Genomic DNA, 19,731 nt, shown 5'->3' on the forward strand with positions numbered 1-19,731 from the left:
CAAGTCGGAAGCAGAAGTGGGTCAGGCCTTGCCGCTGTGCCGGGCAGGGCTCGGCGGGCACTCTTGCCACAACCCTCCTGACTCTTCAGCTGCTCTTCCACCAGCCACATGGGCACCGGATGGGGTAAGAACTGGAGAACCCAGGGGGGTCTTTTGGGAGGGGGGAAGGAGGACTTTCTGCCTTTGGACTGCCCCCCAGGGGCTCCCACGATCACTCTGTCTTAATTTTTAGCCTTTAAACTTTTTAAACGAACCTCTAGCTGCCATCTCCCCCGGGTTGTTTTTTCTCGTTCCACCTCTGACACACCAAGTGGGAGGATTCGAACTCCGATCCGGGTGGCTGTTCCTGATCATTAGCGTGCAGAGTCAATCCTCCCTGGCATGAGAGGTGTCAATGGCTGGGCGGTGGAGTGCCAGGCCAACTGAGGGCGGAGGAACTAAAGGTTTTGCAGATGCTTCTGGACTCCATCTCCCATGTTCCCCCACCATTGGCCGTGCTTGGCAGGGGCTGATGGGAGTTGGAGTCCAACATACTTGTTCCTCATCCCTGCTTCCTCGTCCTCTGTAAATGCATTTGGTATGGGATCCCTGATTGGCTGGGACATATAGGATGGGGTCGGGAATCTACGGCCCTCCAAATGCTGGGTGCCACAGGTCCAACCGCCTCCCCCCCCCCCCGCTTCTACAGATTATTGCACCCCATAGCCTTGTTCTTCAGGACACGGCTGTGGGCACAGGTGGGGCAGAGAGGGTGTGTATGCGAAAGAGAGAGCGCTTGCATGGTTCCCTCTCCTTCCCAGGAAACTCGCTGCTCCTTTCGGCTTGGCCTAAATTGCCAAATTAATATTCATACACATACACATATCAGTTCACAGCGATTGCGTGCGAGGCAGATGGGAGCGGGCGCTATAATTCCCTGGTATTCGAGGACGTGTGCAAAGGCAGTGTAACGTGGATGTGTGGCTTTTGGGGTGGTGAGGTGATTGCCTCCCCCTCCCCACACACCAATATTTTGGCATTCACCTGTGGTGCCCGGCTGTGCCCTGGTTCTAGGCTGTGGGCACCCTTAGGACCGCACTGCAGAGGTGTATAAAACAAAGGAGACATGTGACCCTCCATTTTGTGGCTTTTGGGTGGCAAAGAAGCAGTCATGGCTTCCAACCCCCAAGATTCTTGGGATCTGTCGTTTGGGAAGGGTGCCAAAAGTTTTTAGGAAACCCATATTTCCCCTCTCGGAGCTACAGTTCCCCGAATGGTTTAGCAATCGGAGTTCTGAACTGTAGTGCTGTGAGGGGAATAGAGGGCTTCTAAGAATTCCCTTAAAAAACTACAGTTCCCAGGCTGTGTTAGCAACCAACCAGGCCCCAGGCGCAAGTCCAGTTGCGACCATTTGGAGATCTCTGGTTGCCGGGTTGGCGACTGGAGAAAGCAAAACGCCCCTTATCTCAAATAATTTCCTTGAAGCTTGCGTTTGTTTTATTCTGGATTGTTTTATTCGACGCATTGTGATCCGCTTTGAGATTTCTTCCCGAAACTGCAAAGTGGGATAGAAATGAAATGAACGACAACAGTAATAATAAACCCCGTTGTAAAAGAAAATGGCGCCAAGGTCTTCCGCTGTGGCGACCGCAACCCAGGTTAATGGTGCTGTTTGGCCATTAGATTGTACATGACACTGTTCCCAGGATTCTTTTAAGGGAAGCTACAGCGGTTAAAGCGATGTAATTGTGGTTTAAACTGGACAAAGTGAGAGCGTGGCCTTTGTTGTGGGGTCAGGACTGGGACTCCCTTGCTGGGAAAAGGAGGCTTTGGCTGAGTGTGCGCACTGCGCAATTGTGGGTGGCTGTAAGCTGTGGCCGTGGGTGGGACTCAGGGTTGGTGTAGGGCTGTGGGATTAGCATTGCAATTTTCCCTCTGGCTGGCTCAGCCAGCTTGGAATTGGAGAGAGGGGTGGTGGCGAGGTCAGGTCAGATTTTAACTCTGTGTGAGAGAGTGCCAGGGGGACAGAATCATGGCCGTTTGGGGGGTGACTTTGTGAGGTGCTGGGGCGACATTGTAGGCTGGGACGAGGGCTCTGTCTACTTCCCGCTCCACACCAGAAGTTGAGAAAAACATGGGTACCAAGTGGTCAAGGCGTTTTGGGTGTTGGTTTGGGGAAAGCCTTAAAAAACAAACCCCTGTTTGTTTTGGGTGCTGGATTTCAAAAAATGTGGGGCTCTGGGGTGGGGTCCCCCCTCAGTCTTGTTTTGAAAGCACAGCTTGGTTGACTGAGAGCTCTGTCTCCTATTCCCAGGCTGTGGTTACTCCTCAGTGTAGAAGGAACTCTTTACATGCTCAGATGCACTCTTGGTTGTTATTATTTTTTGTGTCAGAGAGAAGTGCAAACCTGGCATAGAAAAGGGTTCCTTCCCAGCCTAGATTTAGTCCTATATATAGTTGCCCCACCTGGAAGAAACCGCTCAAGACTTCCTGTTCCTACAGACTTTGGAGGAACTTACGTATATGGGGAGAATCTTACAGGGAGGCACTTTTGACCTTATTCCTGTGTCCTGGGTGGGAGTCAGTCTCATTTTTTCCCCTGGCACGAGGTGAATTGCTTTCTAACAGCAGTGTAACGGGCAGAAATCCAACAGGTGAACTTTCCCCATCCCAGGCAAGGACGTGTGGTGATAAGGATAGCTTCACCTGTGGGGTACCTGCCTGAGATCCCACCGTCTGAGCCCCAAAGAGCTCAGCCCTAAAAGAGTTGGCAGTCTTGCAGTGGGACAGTCGCACTTGCCTTGGCACTGCCCACTAGCGATGCCCAAGGGTATGAGTCTAACCTTGAAGAATTGGGGGCACTACCATTCTCTCCCCCCCCCCCCACACCGCAGTAGGTAAATATATATTATTTTTAAGTAGGTTTCCACTATTCCCCCCCAAAAAAAGAAATGCAAAACAGGGGTGCCAGTTTCTCCAACTGTGATTTGTGGACCATTCTTGGCTCAATAGCTTCATCCGGATGTTTGCATTAACAATTCTTGCTGTTTTTTTAATTGATTTTGATTCCTTTTTTATTATTTCTTATATCGTGTTTTCTCGTTTCACAATGTGGATCTCACGGATTAAAAAATACAATGGAAAACAGCGCATGACAGTTGCTACACCAGGCGGGGGAAATCAATGGAGTGGTCGGCCAATTTTTAGCAGGGGTTTAGCAATTTTTTCCAGGGGTCTGTTTGGGTGGATGAGGTTAGAGAGGAATGTATTCATATATTTATTTATTTATCTATTTATTTAGCCCATTGCTATCCTTGGGTGTAGCCAAGGAAGTGCAGGGGCAGCAGCTTCCCCCCTCTAAACCAAGTACAGTGGTACCTCGGGTTAAGTACTTAATTCATTCTGGAGGTCCGTACTTAACCTGAAACTGTTCTTAACCTGAAGCACCACTTTAGCTAATGGGGCCTCCTGCTACCGCTGTGCCGCCAGAGCATGATTTCTGTTCTCATCCTGAAGCAAAGTTCTTAACCTGGAGCACTATTTCTGGGTTAGCAGAGTCTGTAACCTGAAGCGTATGTAACCTGAAGTGTATGTAACCCGAAATACCACTGTAAATAAATAGAAATACTTAATTAACCGACCAATTGCATCGCAGGTATCTCAGTTCTGTGCCCCCCCCCCCCAAACATAAAGCCTGCTCGGCCCACTAAAATAAAGCCAGGCTACGCCCATGTCGCTATCCCAGATTCTTCTCCAAGGAGTTCAAAGTGGTCCCCGCCTCCTCATTTAATCCCCACAACAACCTTGCGAGGCAGATTAGGCTGAGAAATTCCAGCGTCGCACCCAGGGAGCTTCAGGGTCACGTGCGAATTTGAACCTTGCTCCGACACACAAATGTCTGTGAGGAATGTGTGTATGTGTGAAACATCAATCTATTTTTCAGAAACGAACGAACGAGTCACCTTTGAAATCTCCATATCAAACATGTAAACATTTGCTTGCGAAGAAGTGAGAATCCTTTTCCTTTATAGCAGCAAACATTCTGAACAACCCCCCCCCCCGATATTTATTTGTTTATTCAAATTGATATACATAGTTATGGGTATCCAATTCCAGTTCTTCATTGCCTCCCTTGTCCTTTTATAGGAGCCTGTCATCCCAGCTGACTTTTTTATATTGCAGTTTTATGTCGCGAACAGCCCTGAAATCTAGGGTGGCGTGCAGATTCTCATCGCAACTGCAATTTTTGTAGTTTCCAGCTGCTCTGTGGAGATGGGGGATTTGGGGGAGCTGCTGAACCTGAGGATATCTCCCCCCCTCCACCCTCCCGCAACTGCTTCTAAGTCCTTATACGCTTGTCTTTACTATTCCAGATGTTGATGGACTCCAGCTCCCATAATTCCCTGGGGCTGCTTGGAGTTGGAGTCCAGCAGGGCTGGCTACCTTTGTCCTGCAGAGATGCGCGCAACAACAGAGGCACAGGGTGTTGTTCCGTGCTGCCCCTTTCTGCACCCGGCCCAACGCCCACTCGGCAGCGGACCCCACCCAGCCGCCTCTCCCGAGTCCCTTGGGGCCAAGTCCCACCCTGTAATGTTCCCTGAATGACTCCACCTTCTTCCTGCTCCCCTCCTTCTCTCTGCAGCCTCCTGGCTCGTGAAGCGCTTTGCAATCTCTCCCTCCACCTGTGCCCTGAGCCTGCGGATCGGGGTGGGGGAACCTTTGCCTGGTACGGCGAACCAGTCAACCTGCTGAAGGGGTTGCATCAAGCGTGCTTCCTACTCGGAGTAGACCCCACTGAAACGAATAGCTAGATTTCTTTTTCTTTTTTTAAAATAATTTTTTATTGATACAGCAAGAAAAAAGAGGGGGAAAACACAAATACCAAATTACACACAAGAATAATCTTAGACACATAATTTTCTTAGCAAACAATAAAACATATATTGGTCTTAACACTAAAGACCCAACCTCCCGTCCATTCCATATTTCAATTTCCTATTACTTATTGTTAATGCACACTTTTATCATAATTAAACTTATTCTTAATATATCTAATTTCTTATATCTACCTTGCAACTATTACTGAAGTTCCTCGAATGCTGCAATAGAATTTAAACTACTATATTTATTTTTCAGATATTCTTTGAAAACCTCCCATTTTGAAACAAATTCCTGTTTCGATTTATTCTTTATTTTTTCTGATAAAACAATTAAATTCGGCGTATTCTGTCTAGATTTCAGCGGCTAGACGGCTAGATTTCAGCGGGGTCTGCTTCAAGTGGGACTTAGCCAGGTACGACCTCAAGGTGTCCCAGAAACCAGGGAAGTGGAGTGTTCCTCTGAGCATGTGCAGAGAGTCTTCTGCTCATTCTAACTGCCTGCAATAGCAGGACAGCTATAATTTTTCTGGCCTCCTCCGGAATGCAGCACTGAAGGTCTTTGTGCACAAGAGGAAGAAAGGGGGAAATAGATTTTTTTCTCTTTCTCTCTCCACCCCTTGGGGGGGGGGGGAATGGCTTGTGGCCAGTCAAATTTGTCCTTCCTGTTTCCTAGACTTGGGTTCCGTTTCACCAACTCCTTCCTTTCTTCTCCTCTTCCTCCTCCAGCCATGTCTTCTGTTTTTCTCCTTGTGTGTTTTCCTTTTTGGAGAAGGGTCAGAGAGGGTGACAGCAGAGCATGGCGAATATCGCTAAAGCTGCACTGATTTCTATGCCCTTGCAAAACCCTCAAATTATTATTTATTTTAACTTATTGGTTGGGTCCCTCCCCCTTTTTACTACAAAAAAACAACAACTCAAAAGTGGCAATAAACAAACAGTGCATGTTAAAACCAGCATACATCTAAAATGGAAGAAACCTAAAAAAATGGTTCATATTTTTAAAAGGCAGGACTAAAACGTCCCACCCGCTGAAGGAGGCCACAGATTAAATGAAAGCCCAAAAGCTTGACGGGAAATAAAAGTTTTTGCCTTATGCCTAAAGATAAGATGGTGCCAGCCGAGCCTCTCTGGGGAGAGTGTCACAGAAGCAGGGGGCCACCACCAAAAAGGCCCCGTTCTTGTGTTGCCACCCTCCTGCTGGAAGGGGCACACAGAGAAAGGCCTCAGGTGACGATCTGGGTCAGTCCGTGAAAATCTCTGCTTCTCCTAACCGCCTCTTTTTAAAAATCTCTCTCAAAAACAACCTAAGTTATTCAGATGGTGCCAATATCTCGTTGCTGCTGTCCTGAAGATTGGCAGTGCCCGCCCTTGGCACGCAAACCCAGGAAGCAGTCGATTCTCCGCAAAGAGTTTAGGGGCACCTGGAAGGGTGAGGTGGGGACATGGTTTGAGGAGTAAGCAAGCCTTTTTGCTCGGACAGGCTCTGATTCTGTCCTACCTTACAAGGGTGTTGTAAGGTTGGCTGGGGGCCTGATCAGCCTTGATAGCAGAACGAGGTGGTGAAAATAGGGATAATCCCACAGTGCTTGGAGAGGAGCTGGGAGTGGTGTGCCATGGGAAGTAAGTGCAGGTATGTGTGTGGGGGTATGGGGTGCAACTGTGGGATTTCCCATCCTCATTTGCTCCTTGCGCCAGCCCTGTAAGGTAGGTCAGACATCGGGTTCCAAGAAGTGATTGCAAGATTTGGGAAGAGCTGGAAATTACAACTGGGATGACACGTCCAAATAAAATTATAAGGGAGGAAATGATTAAATGGAAGTCAACAAATGTGTGTCTGTGTGTCTGTCTGTCTATCTATCCATCATCTATCTATCTATCTATCTATCTATCTATCTATCTATCATCTATCTATCTATCTATCTATCTATCTATCATCTATCTACACACACACACACACACACACACACACACACACACAAACATAGAAACACCCCAGATAATAAGAGAGAAAGGGTCAGAATGTTTGCCCTTTGGAAGGAAATGAATTTAAGCATATTTTCATGTTTTTACAAGCAAACATTTAAATATTTGGTATTGATGTTTTAGAGATAATTCATCTATTTATTTAAGAAAAGAAGATGGATATTTGACGTGTGTATCATTGGTTCCCATTTTCCCCTCCCACCAAACGCTTTGAAAATTGCTGGGGGGGGGGGGCGGTATTACTGGACCACTTTATGAATTTTGTTCCCGTTGTAGTAATTGTATGATTTTGAATTTTTATTCTTTCTTCCGTATTGCATTTAACGGCGTTACAAAATATAAGAAATAAACGAAGCGATAAAAAAAACACAATATGGATATTTAATGTGATGAAAACGCTGTCACCTGTCTTTCACGACGTAGCTGAAGAAATGGCATGGAGCACCTGGAACGAAGCGTAGTTTGGGAGCCCCCGGTTTAGATTTTTTAAGTCAAGATAAAATACAACGGTGGTGCTTTGTAGGCTGGCTTCATGCGAGTAATGAAGGCCACATCAGGATCTTTGAACACACACGTCTTCCCCCAGAGAATTCTGGGAGCTGTAGTTCATTAGAGGTGCTGAGAGTCGTTAGGAGACACCCCTGTTCCCCTCCCAGAACTACAATTCCCAAAGTGGTTCCGCAATCAATCCCTCTTCCCAGGGAACTCTGGGAATTGTAGCTCTGGGAGAGGGTGGGGCCAGTTGCAAAAAGTGGGTGGAGCGACTAGCATAGATTTTACCTTTGTGAAATAGACTTATATTCTTTGCAGACAAAGTCCTATACGCCCTGCTCTGTCCTCCATTTCCAAGCAAGGAAGAGGCATATGTCAGAGTTCAAGAACGGCAAAAACCAGGAAGGAGGTTGCGAAGCAAGGCTGGGGAGGGGCGTGGTGTGGGGAAGGAGGTGTATGGGGAGAGTCCTAAGGGCCAGAGAGAAGGCCTGGAGGGCCATCAATGCCCCCTGGGCCTGGGGTTCCCTACCCCCTCCTTGACAACTCTTATATTTTACCTGGGACTGCAAAAAGAACTCTCTGTGTGTAGATTGCCCGACTGACGGACAGTGAGGTCCATCACTATCACAGTTGGTAGAGCATGAGACTCTTAATCTCAGGGTTGCGAGTTCGAGTGCCGCGTTGGGCAGAAGATTTATGCGACGCACTGGGTTGGACGACCCTCGTGGTACCATCTGACGCTACAATTCTGTGCTGGTTCTAAGGCAGTGTTTCCCAATCTTGGCTCTCCAGCTGTTTTCGGACTACAATTCCCATCATCCCTGCCCGCCGGCCTTGCTAGCTAGGGGTGATGGGATATGTAGTCCAAAAACAGCTGGAGACCCAAGGCTGGGAAACACCGTTCTAAGGCATCTTCTTCTTTAAGTCAGCCCTTTATTCATAACCTTGAGGACGAGAATCTTGTTTTATTTTTACAGGGAGGGCAGCAGCTCATTGCTGTGCGCAAGGTCCCAACCCCAGGTGGGAAAACGGACCCCCCCCACCTGAAACCCAGAAGAGCTGTTCCAAGTGCAGCAGCGCAGACCACCAGTCTTCCGCCGGATGGGCCGGCCATTTGAAATTCCCCCTGGCACGGGGATATTTCTGATCAAAAAGCCCCATAACACAGCAAAGTATTGCAGCGTAAGAATATAAAATGGGGACGGAAGCAGCGGCTTTAGAACCAGGAAAGCGAAGGCAACGGACTCTGTGTCTGGATGAGGCCTGAGTCTAAGGCCAGGGTGGGGTCTCTTCTCTTAATAACCACTTCTGGTTTGCAACAGAGAACGAGAGAGAGAGAGAGAGAGCGCCCTTGCGACAGCAGCTCCCACCCAGGCTGAGTCACGGGCCTCTCCAGGAGGTCTCCCCCCCCCCCCATGGCACCATCCTGAACCCTCCTTGCCACACAAGGTGCCTGGGCCTCTCCCTGGCCTGCTTCGCCCTCCTTATCTCCCTGCTTGCCTCACCTTCATTTCCAGGAAGTGCAACGACCTGGCTGGTGACTGCGGAGACCAGAGTTGGGGGTGGCAGCTGGGGGAGGGAGGGGGGAGCCGCATTGGGCAAAAGGACAGGGAGTGGTTGTACTGCCCGGCTTTCGTGGCTGCTTTAAAAACGTCTTTTAAAAGATTTTCGCCGAGGTGGAGGAGAGGCTGGGGTTGTGGACCGCAAGGACTGTCACTCCCCAGTATGAACCTACCCGGGACCTTGAGATCATCCTCCGAGGCCCTTCTCCATGTGCCTCCTCCGTGAGATGTTCTGAATGTGGCAACAGGAGAGAACGGGGCCTTTTTTGCAGTGGCTCCCTGTTTAGCGCCAGGCAAAAAACGTTCCTCTTCAACCAGGCCTTGGGTCGATGGACGTCCAATGCCCTTTAAAATGTGTTTGTGGGAAGAGGGATTGTTGGTTTGTTGTTGTTATGTGTTTTATGTTCTCATCTTGTAGTTTTATGTTGCGGACCGCCCTGTGATCTTCAGCTGAAAGGGTGGTTTAGCTCATCATCATCATCATCATCATTACAGTGGTACCTCTGGTCAAGAACTTAATTCGTTCTGGAGGTCTGTTCTTAACCTGAAACTGTTCTTAACCTGAGGTACCACTTTAGCTAATGGGGCCTCCTGCTGCTGCTGCTGCGCCACCAGAGCACAATTTCTGTTCTCATCCTGAAGCAAAGTTCTTAGCCCGAGGTACTATTTCTGGGTTAGCGGAGTCTGTAACCTGAAGCGTCTGTAACCTGAAGCGTCTGTAACCTGAGGCACCACTGTATCATCATAACAACAACAATAATAGAGCCTCCAGCTGCAAGGGTAGTGTACCCCTTGAATAGCAGGTGGCTGTGGAAAAAGCAGGAAGCTGTTGGCTAGCAGAGAGGAATGGAGCAGAATGCGGCGGCAAGACTCTTTATGGGATCTTTGCCACGGGATCACATTCCCCCAGTGCTATACCAGCTGCACTGGCTCCAGGTGGAGTACAGGATCAGGTTTAAGGTGCTGGCTTTAACCTTTAAAGCCCCATATGGCCTAGGACCCTCGTACCTACGGGACCGCCTCTCCTGGTATGTCCCACGGAGGACCTTATGGTCTTCAAATAAAAACATATTGGAGATCCTGAGCCACAGGGAGGTTAGACTGGCCTCGACCAGAGCCAGGGCCTTTTCCACTGTGGCCCCAGCCTGGTGGAACACGCTCTCATAAGAGACCAGGGCCCTGCAAGATTTGGCATCTTTCCGCAGGGCCTGCAAGACGGAGCTGTTCCGCCAGGCCTTTGGTCAGGGTTCAGCCTGACTCATTTTCTCTTTGTATAAGAACAAGCACAAAGGAGGTTTCGCAGCCCGCTCACAGGTCCTTATAATATCAGTGGAAAACAGTTGGTCCTGGCTAGTATTAACCGCTTTCAATTTTAACCTGAGGATTATCATTTGTCCAGTTTTAACTTTAATTTATTTGAATTATTTTTGGGATGCATTTTAATCAATTGACTGCTTGTTTTTATGCATATTGTATTATTTATATGATGTTAGCTGCTCTGAGGCCGGAGAGGGCAGGGGAAAAATAAATAAATAAATAAATAATAATAATAATAATAATAATTGCAGAGATAATATATACCACCTCCAAGTAGCAGGTGGATGGGAATGTAGCAGCAAGCTGTTGGCTAGCGTTGCAAAATATGGAGCCTCTGGTTGCCAGGGCAGTATACCCCCTGAATAGCAGGTGGGTGAGGATAAAACAGGAGGGGGACTGCCATTGCCCTTTGTGCTTTGGGTCAAAATGTTGGATCAAAGCCCGTGTTGCAGAAGAGAACCTCTGAAAGATGGATGCCTCAGGCTGAATATGCAAAGCCTCCATGGATGGGGGCAGTCTATCCTGGAACGCCAGCAGGGACAGAAACACAGGCCTCTCCCCTTTCCGCCCCATCCCAGAGACACCAGAGACCGGCTTCTGTCAGGAACAGGACTCAGTGGCCCTGATCCCAAGCCTCATTGTTGCACCAGAGGGACAGCGAGGTGTGGGTTGTTGTGGTTTGTGGCTATGCGCCACTAGCCGGTCCTTGAGACGGCCTCAGCCATCCTGTTGCCATCTCAGGCGTCGTTGCGCAAGGGAGTTGCAGCGTAAGCCGGCAACCGCCTCTTCTTCCCTTTCCACCTCTGTGCCCGTTTTGGGGGCTACACCCTTGTGTCCTGGGCTCACCCTCTGGGACGGATGTTTGAGCGCATTTGAAGCGCATAGGGAGAGGTCTTTGGGTGCTGGTGGGAGGGAGAAATTGCTTTATATGGAGAGAGTCAGGCCACAGGGGCCTTTCCATATAAAGCAAGATTCTAGTCCTCAGGTTTCTGAATAAAGGGCTGATTTAAACAGGAAGCTGCCTTACTCCAGATCAGGCCGCCGTGCATCAAGCTCGTTATTTGTCTACATTAGCAAAGCAAACACTGTGCAGAGTCGCTGGGGCAACCCTGCCACATGGGCGGGGTATAAATAATAAAATTATTAGTATTTTAAATCCCCCGCTATGGTCCCTCAACTTGATCACATCTCCTTCGAGAAATAGACTTGTAGAAAGCCTGTCATTAGCTTGAGGAATAGGTTCATCTATTCGTTATTTATTCTTTCATTTATAGCCCATTATATACCGTATTTTTCGCTCTATAAGACGCACCAGACCATAAGACGCACCTAAGTTTTGGAGGAGGAAAACAAGAAAAAAAATATTCTGAATCTCAGAAGCCAGAACAGCAAGAGGGATCGCTGCGCAGTGAAAGCAGCAATCCCTCTTGCTGTTCTGGCTTCTGGGATAGCTGCGCAGCCTGCATTCGCTCCATAAGACACACACACATTTTCCCTTACTTTTTAGGAGGGGAAAAGTGAGTCTTATAGAGCAAAAAATGCAGTATTTCTTCCCAGGATCTCAAAGTGGCGGGCATGGTTCTCCCATTTCACAACACCCTTGCGAAGTAGCCTTGCCCTGGCCTAGGCCACACCAAAGGTCGAGTGCCATTCCCTTCCAGCCTTTCACTTTCTTTTTTTTGAAAGTAGCTCTCCCACTTCTAAATTAACCTTATTTTCAGCCGTTTGGGGCCCCTTATCTCAGCGGGCCACACAACAGCCCTCCAGAGCGGACTGGCGCTATCTCTAGGCCGCACTTGGAACGGGAAGGGTGGGAGAGAGACGAGTCTGTCGGGTGGGAGATGGCAATTCGCTTTCGCCCCTGTGCCCCCGTTGGGCATGCTGCCATCTCCACTAACCTTCCTCGGAATAAACCCATTGAAAGGAACGGGCCTCAGTTAGCCGTGCGCATTCACCTTAATGTGTGCTGACTCTTGAGTAGGACCACCATAGGCTATGGACATTAGGACGCCATTTTGGAGCCATCGGGCCTGGAGTCTTGCAAGTCCCCGCTTTCGGGACATATTGGTGTAGTGGTTAGAGAGCTGGACAAGGACCTGGGAAGAGACCAGGGTTCAAATCCCGCCCTGGCCATGGGGGGGGGGGTTGTCAGTCGCTCTCTCTTGCCTATCCCACCTCGCAAGGTTGTTGTGGGAATTAAACCCAGGAGGGGGGAGAGCCACGTACGCCACCTCCTTGGAGGAAAAGGCAGGAAATGAACGCTATCCCTGGGATACCTCAGCTTGGTAGAGCATGAGATTCTTCATCTCAGGGCTGTGGGTTCGAGTCCTGCGTTGGGCCAAAAAGGGGGTTGGGCTAGATGACCCTTGGTGTCCCTTCCAACTCGACAGTTCTATGATTCTGTGAAATGGGCCCAGTGTGTGTTGGTGCCTGGGATCCTGCCCGGAGGCAGTTGTGCCCACCCCATGCCTCTTGCACAACGGAGCATGTTTTTCATTTTCTGAGGCGCATGTCGTCCGATGCCCTTCCAGCCTATCCTAGCCCTGTTAGCAATCCCACCCCCCTTTTGCAAGCCGCCACGCAGCAGTTCCTCTTTCATATCAGCTGCCCTTCTTAAGTGGGTAGTAAACGGACAATCTTATTTCCTCGTTCCCTCGCTCTCTCTCTCTTTCGTTCTCTGTTTTCTTCCCCCACCTGGGTGGGCTCTTCTCGTCCAGCTGGCTTGTTCATTTTTCCCCTCACCGGGGTTGAGGGGTGGGAGGGAAGCGGTCTGGCTCCCCACGCTGCAGCTGTGGGCGAAAGAAGAATCGGAAGCCTGCCTGGGGAACCCAGGTGTCCGGGCCGAGGCACCTGTTTGGTGGTGAACAGATTAAGGGACTTCCCTCCCCGCTCCCACCCGCAGACTTAGAGACTAAGGGCCCATCTGCACTGAACATTTAAAGCAGGGTCACGGCTTTGCCCAAGGAATCCTGGGAACTGTAGTTTGTGAAAGGGTGCTGAGGCCTGTTAGGACCTACAGTTCCCAGAGTGGTTTGAACAGTCAATCCCTCTACCTAGGGGACTCTGGGAACTGTAGCTCTGTGAGGGGAATGGGTGGTCTCCTCTCGGCGCCCATTGCAAACTACAGTTTCCCAGGGGAAGCCACGGCCGTTTAAAGTGGGATGGAACTGCTTTAAATGCAAAGTGCAGACGGCGGGTGTAACTTTGTTAGTTTGCTTTCTATCGGACTGAGTTCTGGTCATAGCTGTCAACTTACAGATTTGAAAATAAGGGGCCAGCAGCCTCGAAAATAAGGGATCAGCAGCCAAAATAAGGGATCAACAATAACTCTGATAAAATACATATTTTGTTGTGTGCAAACGGCTTTAGATACCTATTAGGTCCATAAATCACCATATAGCATATATTCGACACAAAAAAAACAGCAACAATTTGTTGTTGACCAAGCACAGCTGGACATAGAAAGGGCCCCATTACCTTCAATAGCTTATTTAAGGGACATCATTAATAAGGGACAGCAGCGGGACATGGTGCTGGGATAAGGGACTGTCCCGCCAAATAAGGGACGCTTGACGGCTATGGTTCTGGTTTGTCTGTTTTTTAAAAAACAGATTTGAGGGTTGGCAGAGTCCCGGGCAAAGTTACCCATAGGCAGCTGACTTAGTTGGTCACGGGTGTGTTGTTTTACACACACACACACACACACACACACACACACACAGTGTTGGACTGGGACTAGGGAGACCTAGATTCAAATCCTCCCTTACCCAGTTGAGGGACTTTGGGCTGACTCCCGCCTCTTGACCTACCTCATAGGGTTGTTGTGAAGATAATACAAGAGTGGGAATAAGCTCCTGGGAGGAAAGGTGGAATAGAAATGGAAACACACAAAGCCGCTGCTTTTTCCATATCACACACTCACAACCAGACTTTTAGAAGACATCTGAAGGCAGCCCTGTTTAGGGAAGCTTTTAATGTTTGATGCATTACTGTATTTTAATATTTTTTTGGAAGCCGCCCAGAGTGGCTGGGGAAGCCCAGCCAGATGGGCGGGGCATAAATAATAAAAAATTATTATTATTATTATTATTATTATTATTATTATTATTATTACTACTGTATTATTATTATTATTATTATTATTATTATTATTATTATTATTACTGTATTATTATTATTATTATTATTATTATTATTATTACTGTATTATTATTATTATTATTATTATTATTATTATTATTATTATTATCTGCATCTGGTCAGGTACTACCGGCAGACAAACCAGAACTCAGTGCATCTGGTTGGCAATTGTGAGAACAGCTTGCTAGGCCGGCCTGGTCTAGAAGCCTCGCCTTGTGTTCTGATAGGGGCAGAAACCAGCTCAGATTATTTTGATGGGTGAAGAGCCGCAAGAGCCGTCTAGAGCCTCCTGTTTCAGGAGCAGTCTACCTCATTCTCAGCTGCAAGGGAGGAGAGTTGCTATTGAGCTCAAGGTCCTGTTCGACCTCTGTGAGAACAGGGTGCTGGGACTAGACAGGCCCGTGGCCTGATCCTGCTGGGCTCTTCTTAGTTTCTTGCGACCTTCCGCAAACCAGACCTGCAGAAGGCTAGGACCAGAGCACCTCCTTTGAGGGGCCTAATCAGAGCCCACTTCCAATGCCAGGCTGCGAAGTGATGTGTTTCTGAGCATGTTCAGAGTTCAAATGCCACATCCTGCCTGTCTGGGCATTTCTCCCAGGAAGCTCTCAACATGAGCACCTTTGCGAAATTACCCACCTAGAACTTGCCAGGACAAGGGAAGGGAGATTTTATTTTATTTTATTTTATTTTATTTACGTCTTCCAACAAAATTTTGATTTGACGAAACCAGACAAGGAGCGTCCTCTCCAGAACATGTCCTTGCCACTAACCCTGGAGAGTCGCTATCAGTCACTGATGACAGTCCTGAGGTCGATGGACCAGATCCTGACTCAGTAGAAGGCAACCACCTATGTTCTTTTGACTAATGGTCCAAACTTCCTAGGTTCCAGTTTATATGCAAAACCATGAGGACTAGGAACTTCTAATTTGGCAGAGGGAGTTGCTGGAAAGAACATAAGGACACAGGAAGAGCCCTGCTGGGAAACCAGAGCTCAGTGGCCTTGCATGCAGGAGGTCCTTAGTTCAAGTTCCGGCATCTCCAGGTAGGGCTGAGGGCATCCCCTGCCCGAAATCTTAGACAGTTGCTGCCAGCCCGTGCAGGCAACACTGAGCTCTATGGACCGGTGGTCTGCCTGTTTATAAGGCAGCCCCGTCCTATATCTGGTGCCAGGCCTGTCTCTCCTTGCCATCTCCCCTGGCGCAGTTCTGTGCCCGCCTTGCCCCATCTGTTCAGGGCACAGCGAGGGAAGAAGCCCTTTCTGCTGGCGCCTTTGCTACCCTGCAGGCTGAGTCAAGCCAGCACTTTCGGGGAGGGACCTGGGTGGGGGCGCGGCTTGGCTCAGCAGGGGCAGCGCCCACCTTGCCAGGCCGCTCGGCAGGGCAGGTTGGGGCACGCCGGCTTGGCTCAGCCCCGCCAGGTGACACAACACGGCTCAGAGAATTGGGGCAGGAGGCAAGGAAGTAGGGCGAGGAGCGAGGCTGGCGGTGGACACCCTTTCTGGGTCGCTTGGGGCAGGTGCCGTAATGATGTCTCTCCCACCACCCCACCCCACCCCCGGCGGCTGGTATTCAGAGGAACGTCGCCGCTCCTGGCAGCGGAGGGAGAGCGTCGCCACCGTGGCTGGCAGCCGTCCGTCTCCCAGGATTTGGCCACCAAGTGGGTGGCAATCTCTGCACCTTGTGGCAGGGAGTTCCAGAGGGGAATTCTAAGCAGAACCTCCATATTCCAAAGCAGTGTCTCTCGTTCTTGCTTCTTTCTTGCTCCCCCACCCTCGCGGTCCATTTTTCCTCACCCGAGGGAGATTTGGGAGGGGGAAAAGGGGTCACCAGGGCTGTGATTTGAGGCAGGATAATTGAGAGATTCCCTCCCTCTTCTTCTCTCCAAAGGTATGGTTCAACCTTTGTGGAAGGAGGAGGGGACTCTGGAGCATGTGCAGAGTGCACTTTCCACACCGCAAAGCGCCCATTTGCTAGCCTCTGTGTGGTTGGTGCGTGATAAAAGTGTCTGTGTGGAGGGGTCATCCTTGCTCGCTTGCCTTCCCCCCCTCGCCTACCCTGGTGTTTCAAAGGTGGAAATAGTGTCAACGTTGTAAAATCCTTGTCGCCTGAGATTCTTGTTCAGAACATCTGCATCCCCAGCCAGCAACATGTGGCTGAAGGCTCTCTTCCCCTTTCTGTATGCTGTTGACCAGATGTTTTGCTAGACTACAAATCCCATCGTCCTTGACCATTGGCCAGACTGGCTGGGGGCTTATGGGAGTCCAAGAACATTGGTCAAACTACAATTCCCAGCATCCCCGGCCATTGGCCATATTGGCTAGGGGGGCTCATGGGAGCTGGAGTCCAAGAACATTGTCGAACTACAACTCCCAGCCTCCTTGGGGGCTGATAGGAACCAGAGTCCTCCTCCTAGGCGCCTCCGCTGCGTAGATTTATCCGTCCTACCCTGTTCAAAAAGCCAAGAGGGTCTTTGCCGCCACCTCCTTGAGGGTTTGAAACAAACCGAAACCGCAATTGTCTGCTGCCAGAACGAGCCCAGGCATTGTGCGTTGTGACTGTGCGGTGATGTTCTTGTGTGTGTCTTAACACGCATGTGTCCTGGAGACGAGGCCCGCCCGCTTCTATGATGTTAACTCCTCGAGAACCTGGCAAAGAGTTGCAGCCTTGAAGCAGGGAGTCACACATAGCAAAATCTGAACAGGACACCCCCAAAAAAAACCCAACAGAAAATGATTTTACTTGTATATTCATAACATTTAATCCTCCTTCCTTCTCCTCCAAGGAGCTCAAAGCAACGTACAGAGTTCCCCCCTCCCTCCACACTAACCCTGCAAGGTAGGTTAGGCTGGAGATGGTAACTGGCCCATGGTGACCCCAGTGAGCGTCATGGCCGAGTACGGATTCGAACCCAGGTCTTTCCCGTCCTTATCCATCTTAACCATTGCATCAGCCCCAATAGGGAAGAGCTGGAGGGCTTCAAGGTCAGATGGTTCTACTTTGCGGATGTCACGCACATGGCAACTTTTATTTTTGTCACTCTGCAAAGTTGGGTGTGGGGGAGCGGAGGGCCGCATTCTGTTCTGGGCAGCCTGCCAAGGGCCGTGTTTGCTAGCGGTGGGCGGGGCCAGAGGCAAAAGTGGGCGGGGCAGTAAATATAAATTTTGCCTTTGAGCATGGGGCTAATTTCTACACTTGCTCACCTCTCTCTCTCTCTCTCTCTCTCTCTCTCTCTCTCTCTCTCCAGGCGAGTAAATAAGGCATGCTTTAGTTGACATTCCTGCATTTCAGGGGGTTGGACTAGATGACCCTGAGGACCCCTTCCAATTCTATGATCAGAGCTGAAAGGCACATTCTAGCCAGGCAGAAACACTCAAGCAGTGTGTGAAGCCAAGGGCCAGCGGGGGGGGGGAGTGTTGCCTGGGGAGAGTCCTGAGGGCCAGATAGCGATATCTCGAGGGCCACATTCAACCCCTGAGCCCGGGGCTCCCCACCCCAGAGCTAAGAGGCCTCCACTGACTTTTGTATGCATGTGTCTGTTTGTGAGTTGTATGTCTCGCCGCTTCTGCAGTTGGCTCTGGAGCTGGCTCGCCACTAATGGAACCTCCCACTTCAGGGGCAGTCTACCTCCAGGTGCCAGCTGCTCAGCGCATGCCAGAAGGAAAGGCGGAGGAGGAGGGCGGCTCTTCCTTTCATATGCCTTTTGGAAGGCCTAGGCTTGCCAACTTCCGAAACGGCCTCCGCAGCTGTGCCTTTTTTTGGGAACGGGATCTATAGTCAGGCATGTGTGCTTTGATCCATGTGCCGGAGGACGCCACGCGGTCTGTCTCTCACACGCTGATTTCCGCAGATTGAAGCACAGGAGCTGCCCAAGCCATGCCTTCCAGGACAGTTGGCAACCCTGCTTTGTGTTTATACGGATGGAGCCCAGAGCCTGCGAGGAGCTTGTGTGCGCATGTGAATGCCAAAGGACTCCCCGCCTCGCTTTTCTTACAAGCTTCTCTTAAATTATCTGCTTGCTGATCAGCCTCAGGTAGCTTCTGTGCTCACCACAACTGCTTCTCCCGCACCTGGGTGGGTGAGTGGGTTTAGAGGCGAGGCCTCCAAACCGACGCGATTTCCCAATAAATGTCACGAGCCGCCATTGCACATTTTCAGAGGGTTCCGAGTGGTCCCCACATCTCTTGCCTTGCGTCCCAACGACCCTGGCACGTGGCGTTATTTCCCCCCCCCCTCTATAGGGCGAGTGGGAAACGCTGAGGGATGTGCATGGCGAGATTCGAACCCGGGACTATTTCCTGACTTGTAGCCTTCGCCGCACTTGGCTGGCTGCTCGCTGGTGGTGGTTGGTGTGTGTGTGTTTTTCCCCAGGTGGGTGCCTTTCCGGGGAGCAGGGAGAAAGCAGGGTGAACCCCCCTGCCGGGCTCTCCGTTCGAGGCTGGAGAGCGTGGCAAAGGGTTAAGAAGGTTTGAGGGTGGGGTGCTCACAACCTGGGGTGTGGGCGTTGCCTCCTGTTTGAGGTGGGATCCTGCCTGCCTGCCTGGCTCAGAACTGTTTGCTCCTTCGAGAGAGAGAGGGGGAGAGAGGTAAGTGGCGAGGATGAATCGCCAGGGGTGGCTGAGGGATGTGTTTGGGCAAAGGGGGGCTTGGAGAACAGGCGCTCCAGGTGCCAGCCCTCCTGAGATCAGCTTTTGAGGGTTCGCCGGCGGCCCCTCCGCCAGAAATGTGTGCCCGTCTGGCAGGGTTCTGCGGAGAGGTTCCAGAACCAAACAGAGCTGGTCGAAGGGCCCTGCAAAAGTGTCGGAGGCTGCAATTTTAGCCCTTTCCGGAAGCTATAGGTGCTGGGTTCGGGTGACGGCAAAGGGGGACCCTCTCCCTGCCCCTTGCTACTCTCGTGGGGCAGCTTGGCAAGGGGTTTCTGCCCCCCAGCTGTGGGGCCTGGCAGTTTGGAGGTGAGGGGGAGCATTTAAACTGGCTCTGCTTTTACGTTCCGAAGATGATGAAATTATGTGTGTTTGTGTGTGTGTGTGTGTTTCAGTATCAAACATAACCTAGGCAAATGGCTGTTTTTGGCATCCTTTAACCGCCCCGTCGTATCCACAACCGAGCCCCCCAGTGTGTATTGTAGCCCCACACGTTCCCACCGCATGCTTTTGGGTCCCTGTGGTTTTCATTCCCTCCCCATTTTGTAATATATGATTTCCGCCTGGGTAGTTTTCCAAAGAGTTTCAATTGCCGCATCCCCTTGGAATTCTCCCCCCCCCCACCCCAGATCAAGTGGGGTGTGTGTGTGTGTTGTGCTCTTTCTGTGGGGTGCTCTCCCTTCCTCTATCTCCTGCTGTCGGAGGATTCCTTCGGTAACTGGAATCCACCGTCTCCTT

At 50.2% G+C, this 19,731-nt stretch overlaps 1 protein-coding gene and 1 long non-coding RNA gene across 4 annotated transcripts in view; one reads left to right on the forward strand and one right to left on the reverse strand.

The window, feature by feature from the left end:
* LOC144325793 (uncharacterized) overlaps positions 1-19,731 on the reverse strand; it is a 273,530-nt gene that overhangs the window by 161,961 nt on the left and 91,838 nt on the right. The window lies entirely within an intron of this gene.
* Positions 1-19,731, forward strand: part of ZBTB7B (zinc finger and BTB domain containing 7B) — a 57,780-nt gene that overhangs the window by 6,850 nt on the left and 31,199 nt on the right. The window contains exon 1 of one of the 3 annotated variants that reach the window (XM_077920088.1): positions 6-124. The exons of the other annotated variants lie outside the window; for them this stretch is intronic. Within the exon in view, the coding sequence (XP_077776214.1) occupies positions 109-124 (16 nt within the window). The 5' untranslated portion in view covers positions 6-108. Of the gene's footprint in view, positions 1-5; positions 125-19,731 lie in introns of those variants that run through there. 3 annotated transcript variants of the gene reach the window in all.

This window comes from Podarcis muralis, chromosome 16 (genome assembly GCF_964188315.1).
Source record: "Podarcis muralis chromosome 16, rPodMur119.hap1.1, whole genome shotgun sequence".
Taxonomy (NCBI): Eukaryota; Metazoa; Chordata; class Lepidosauria; order Squamata; family Lacertidae; genus Podarcis; species Podarcis muralis.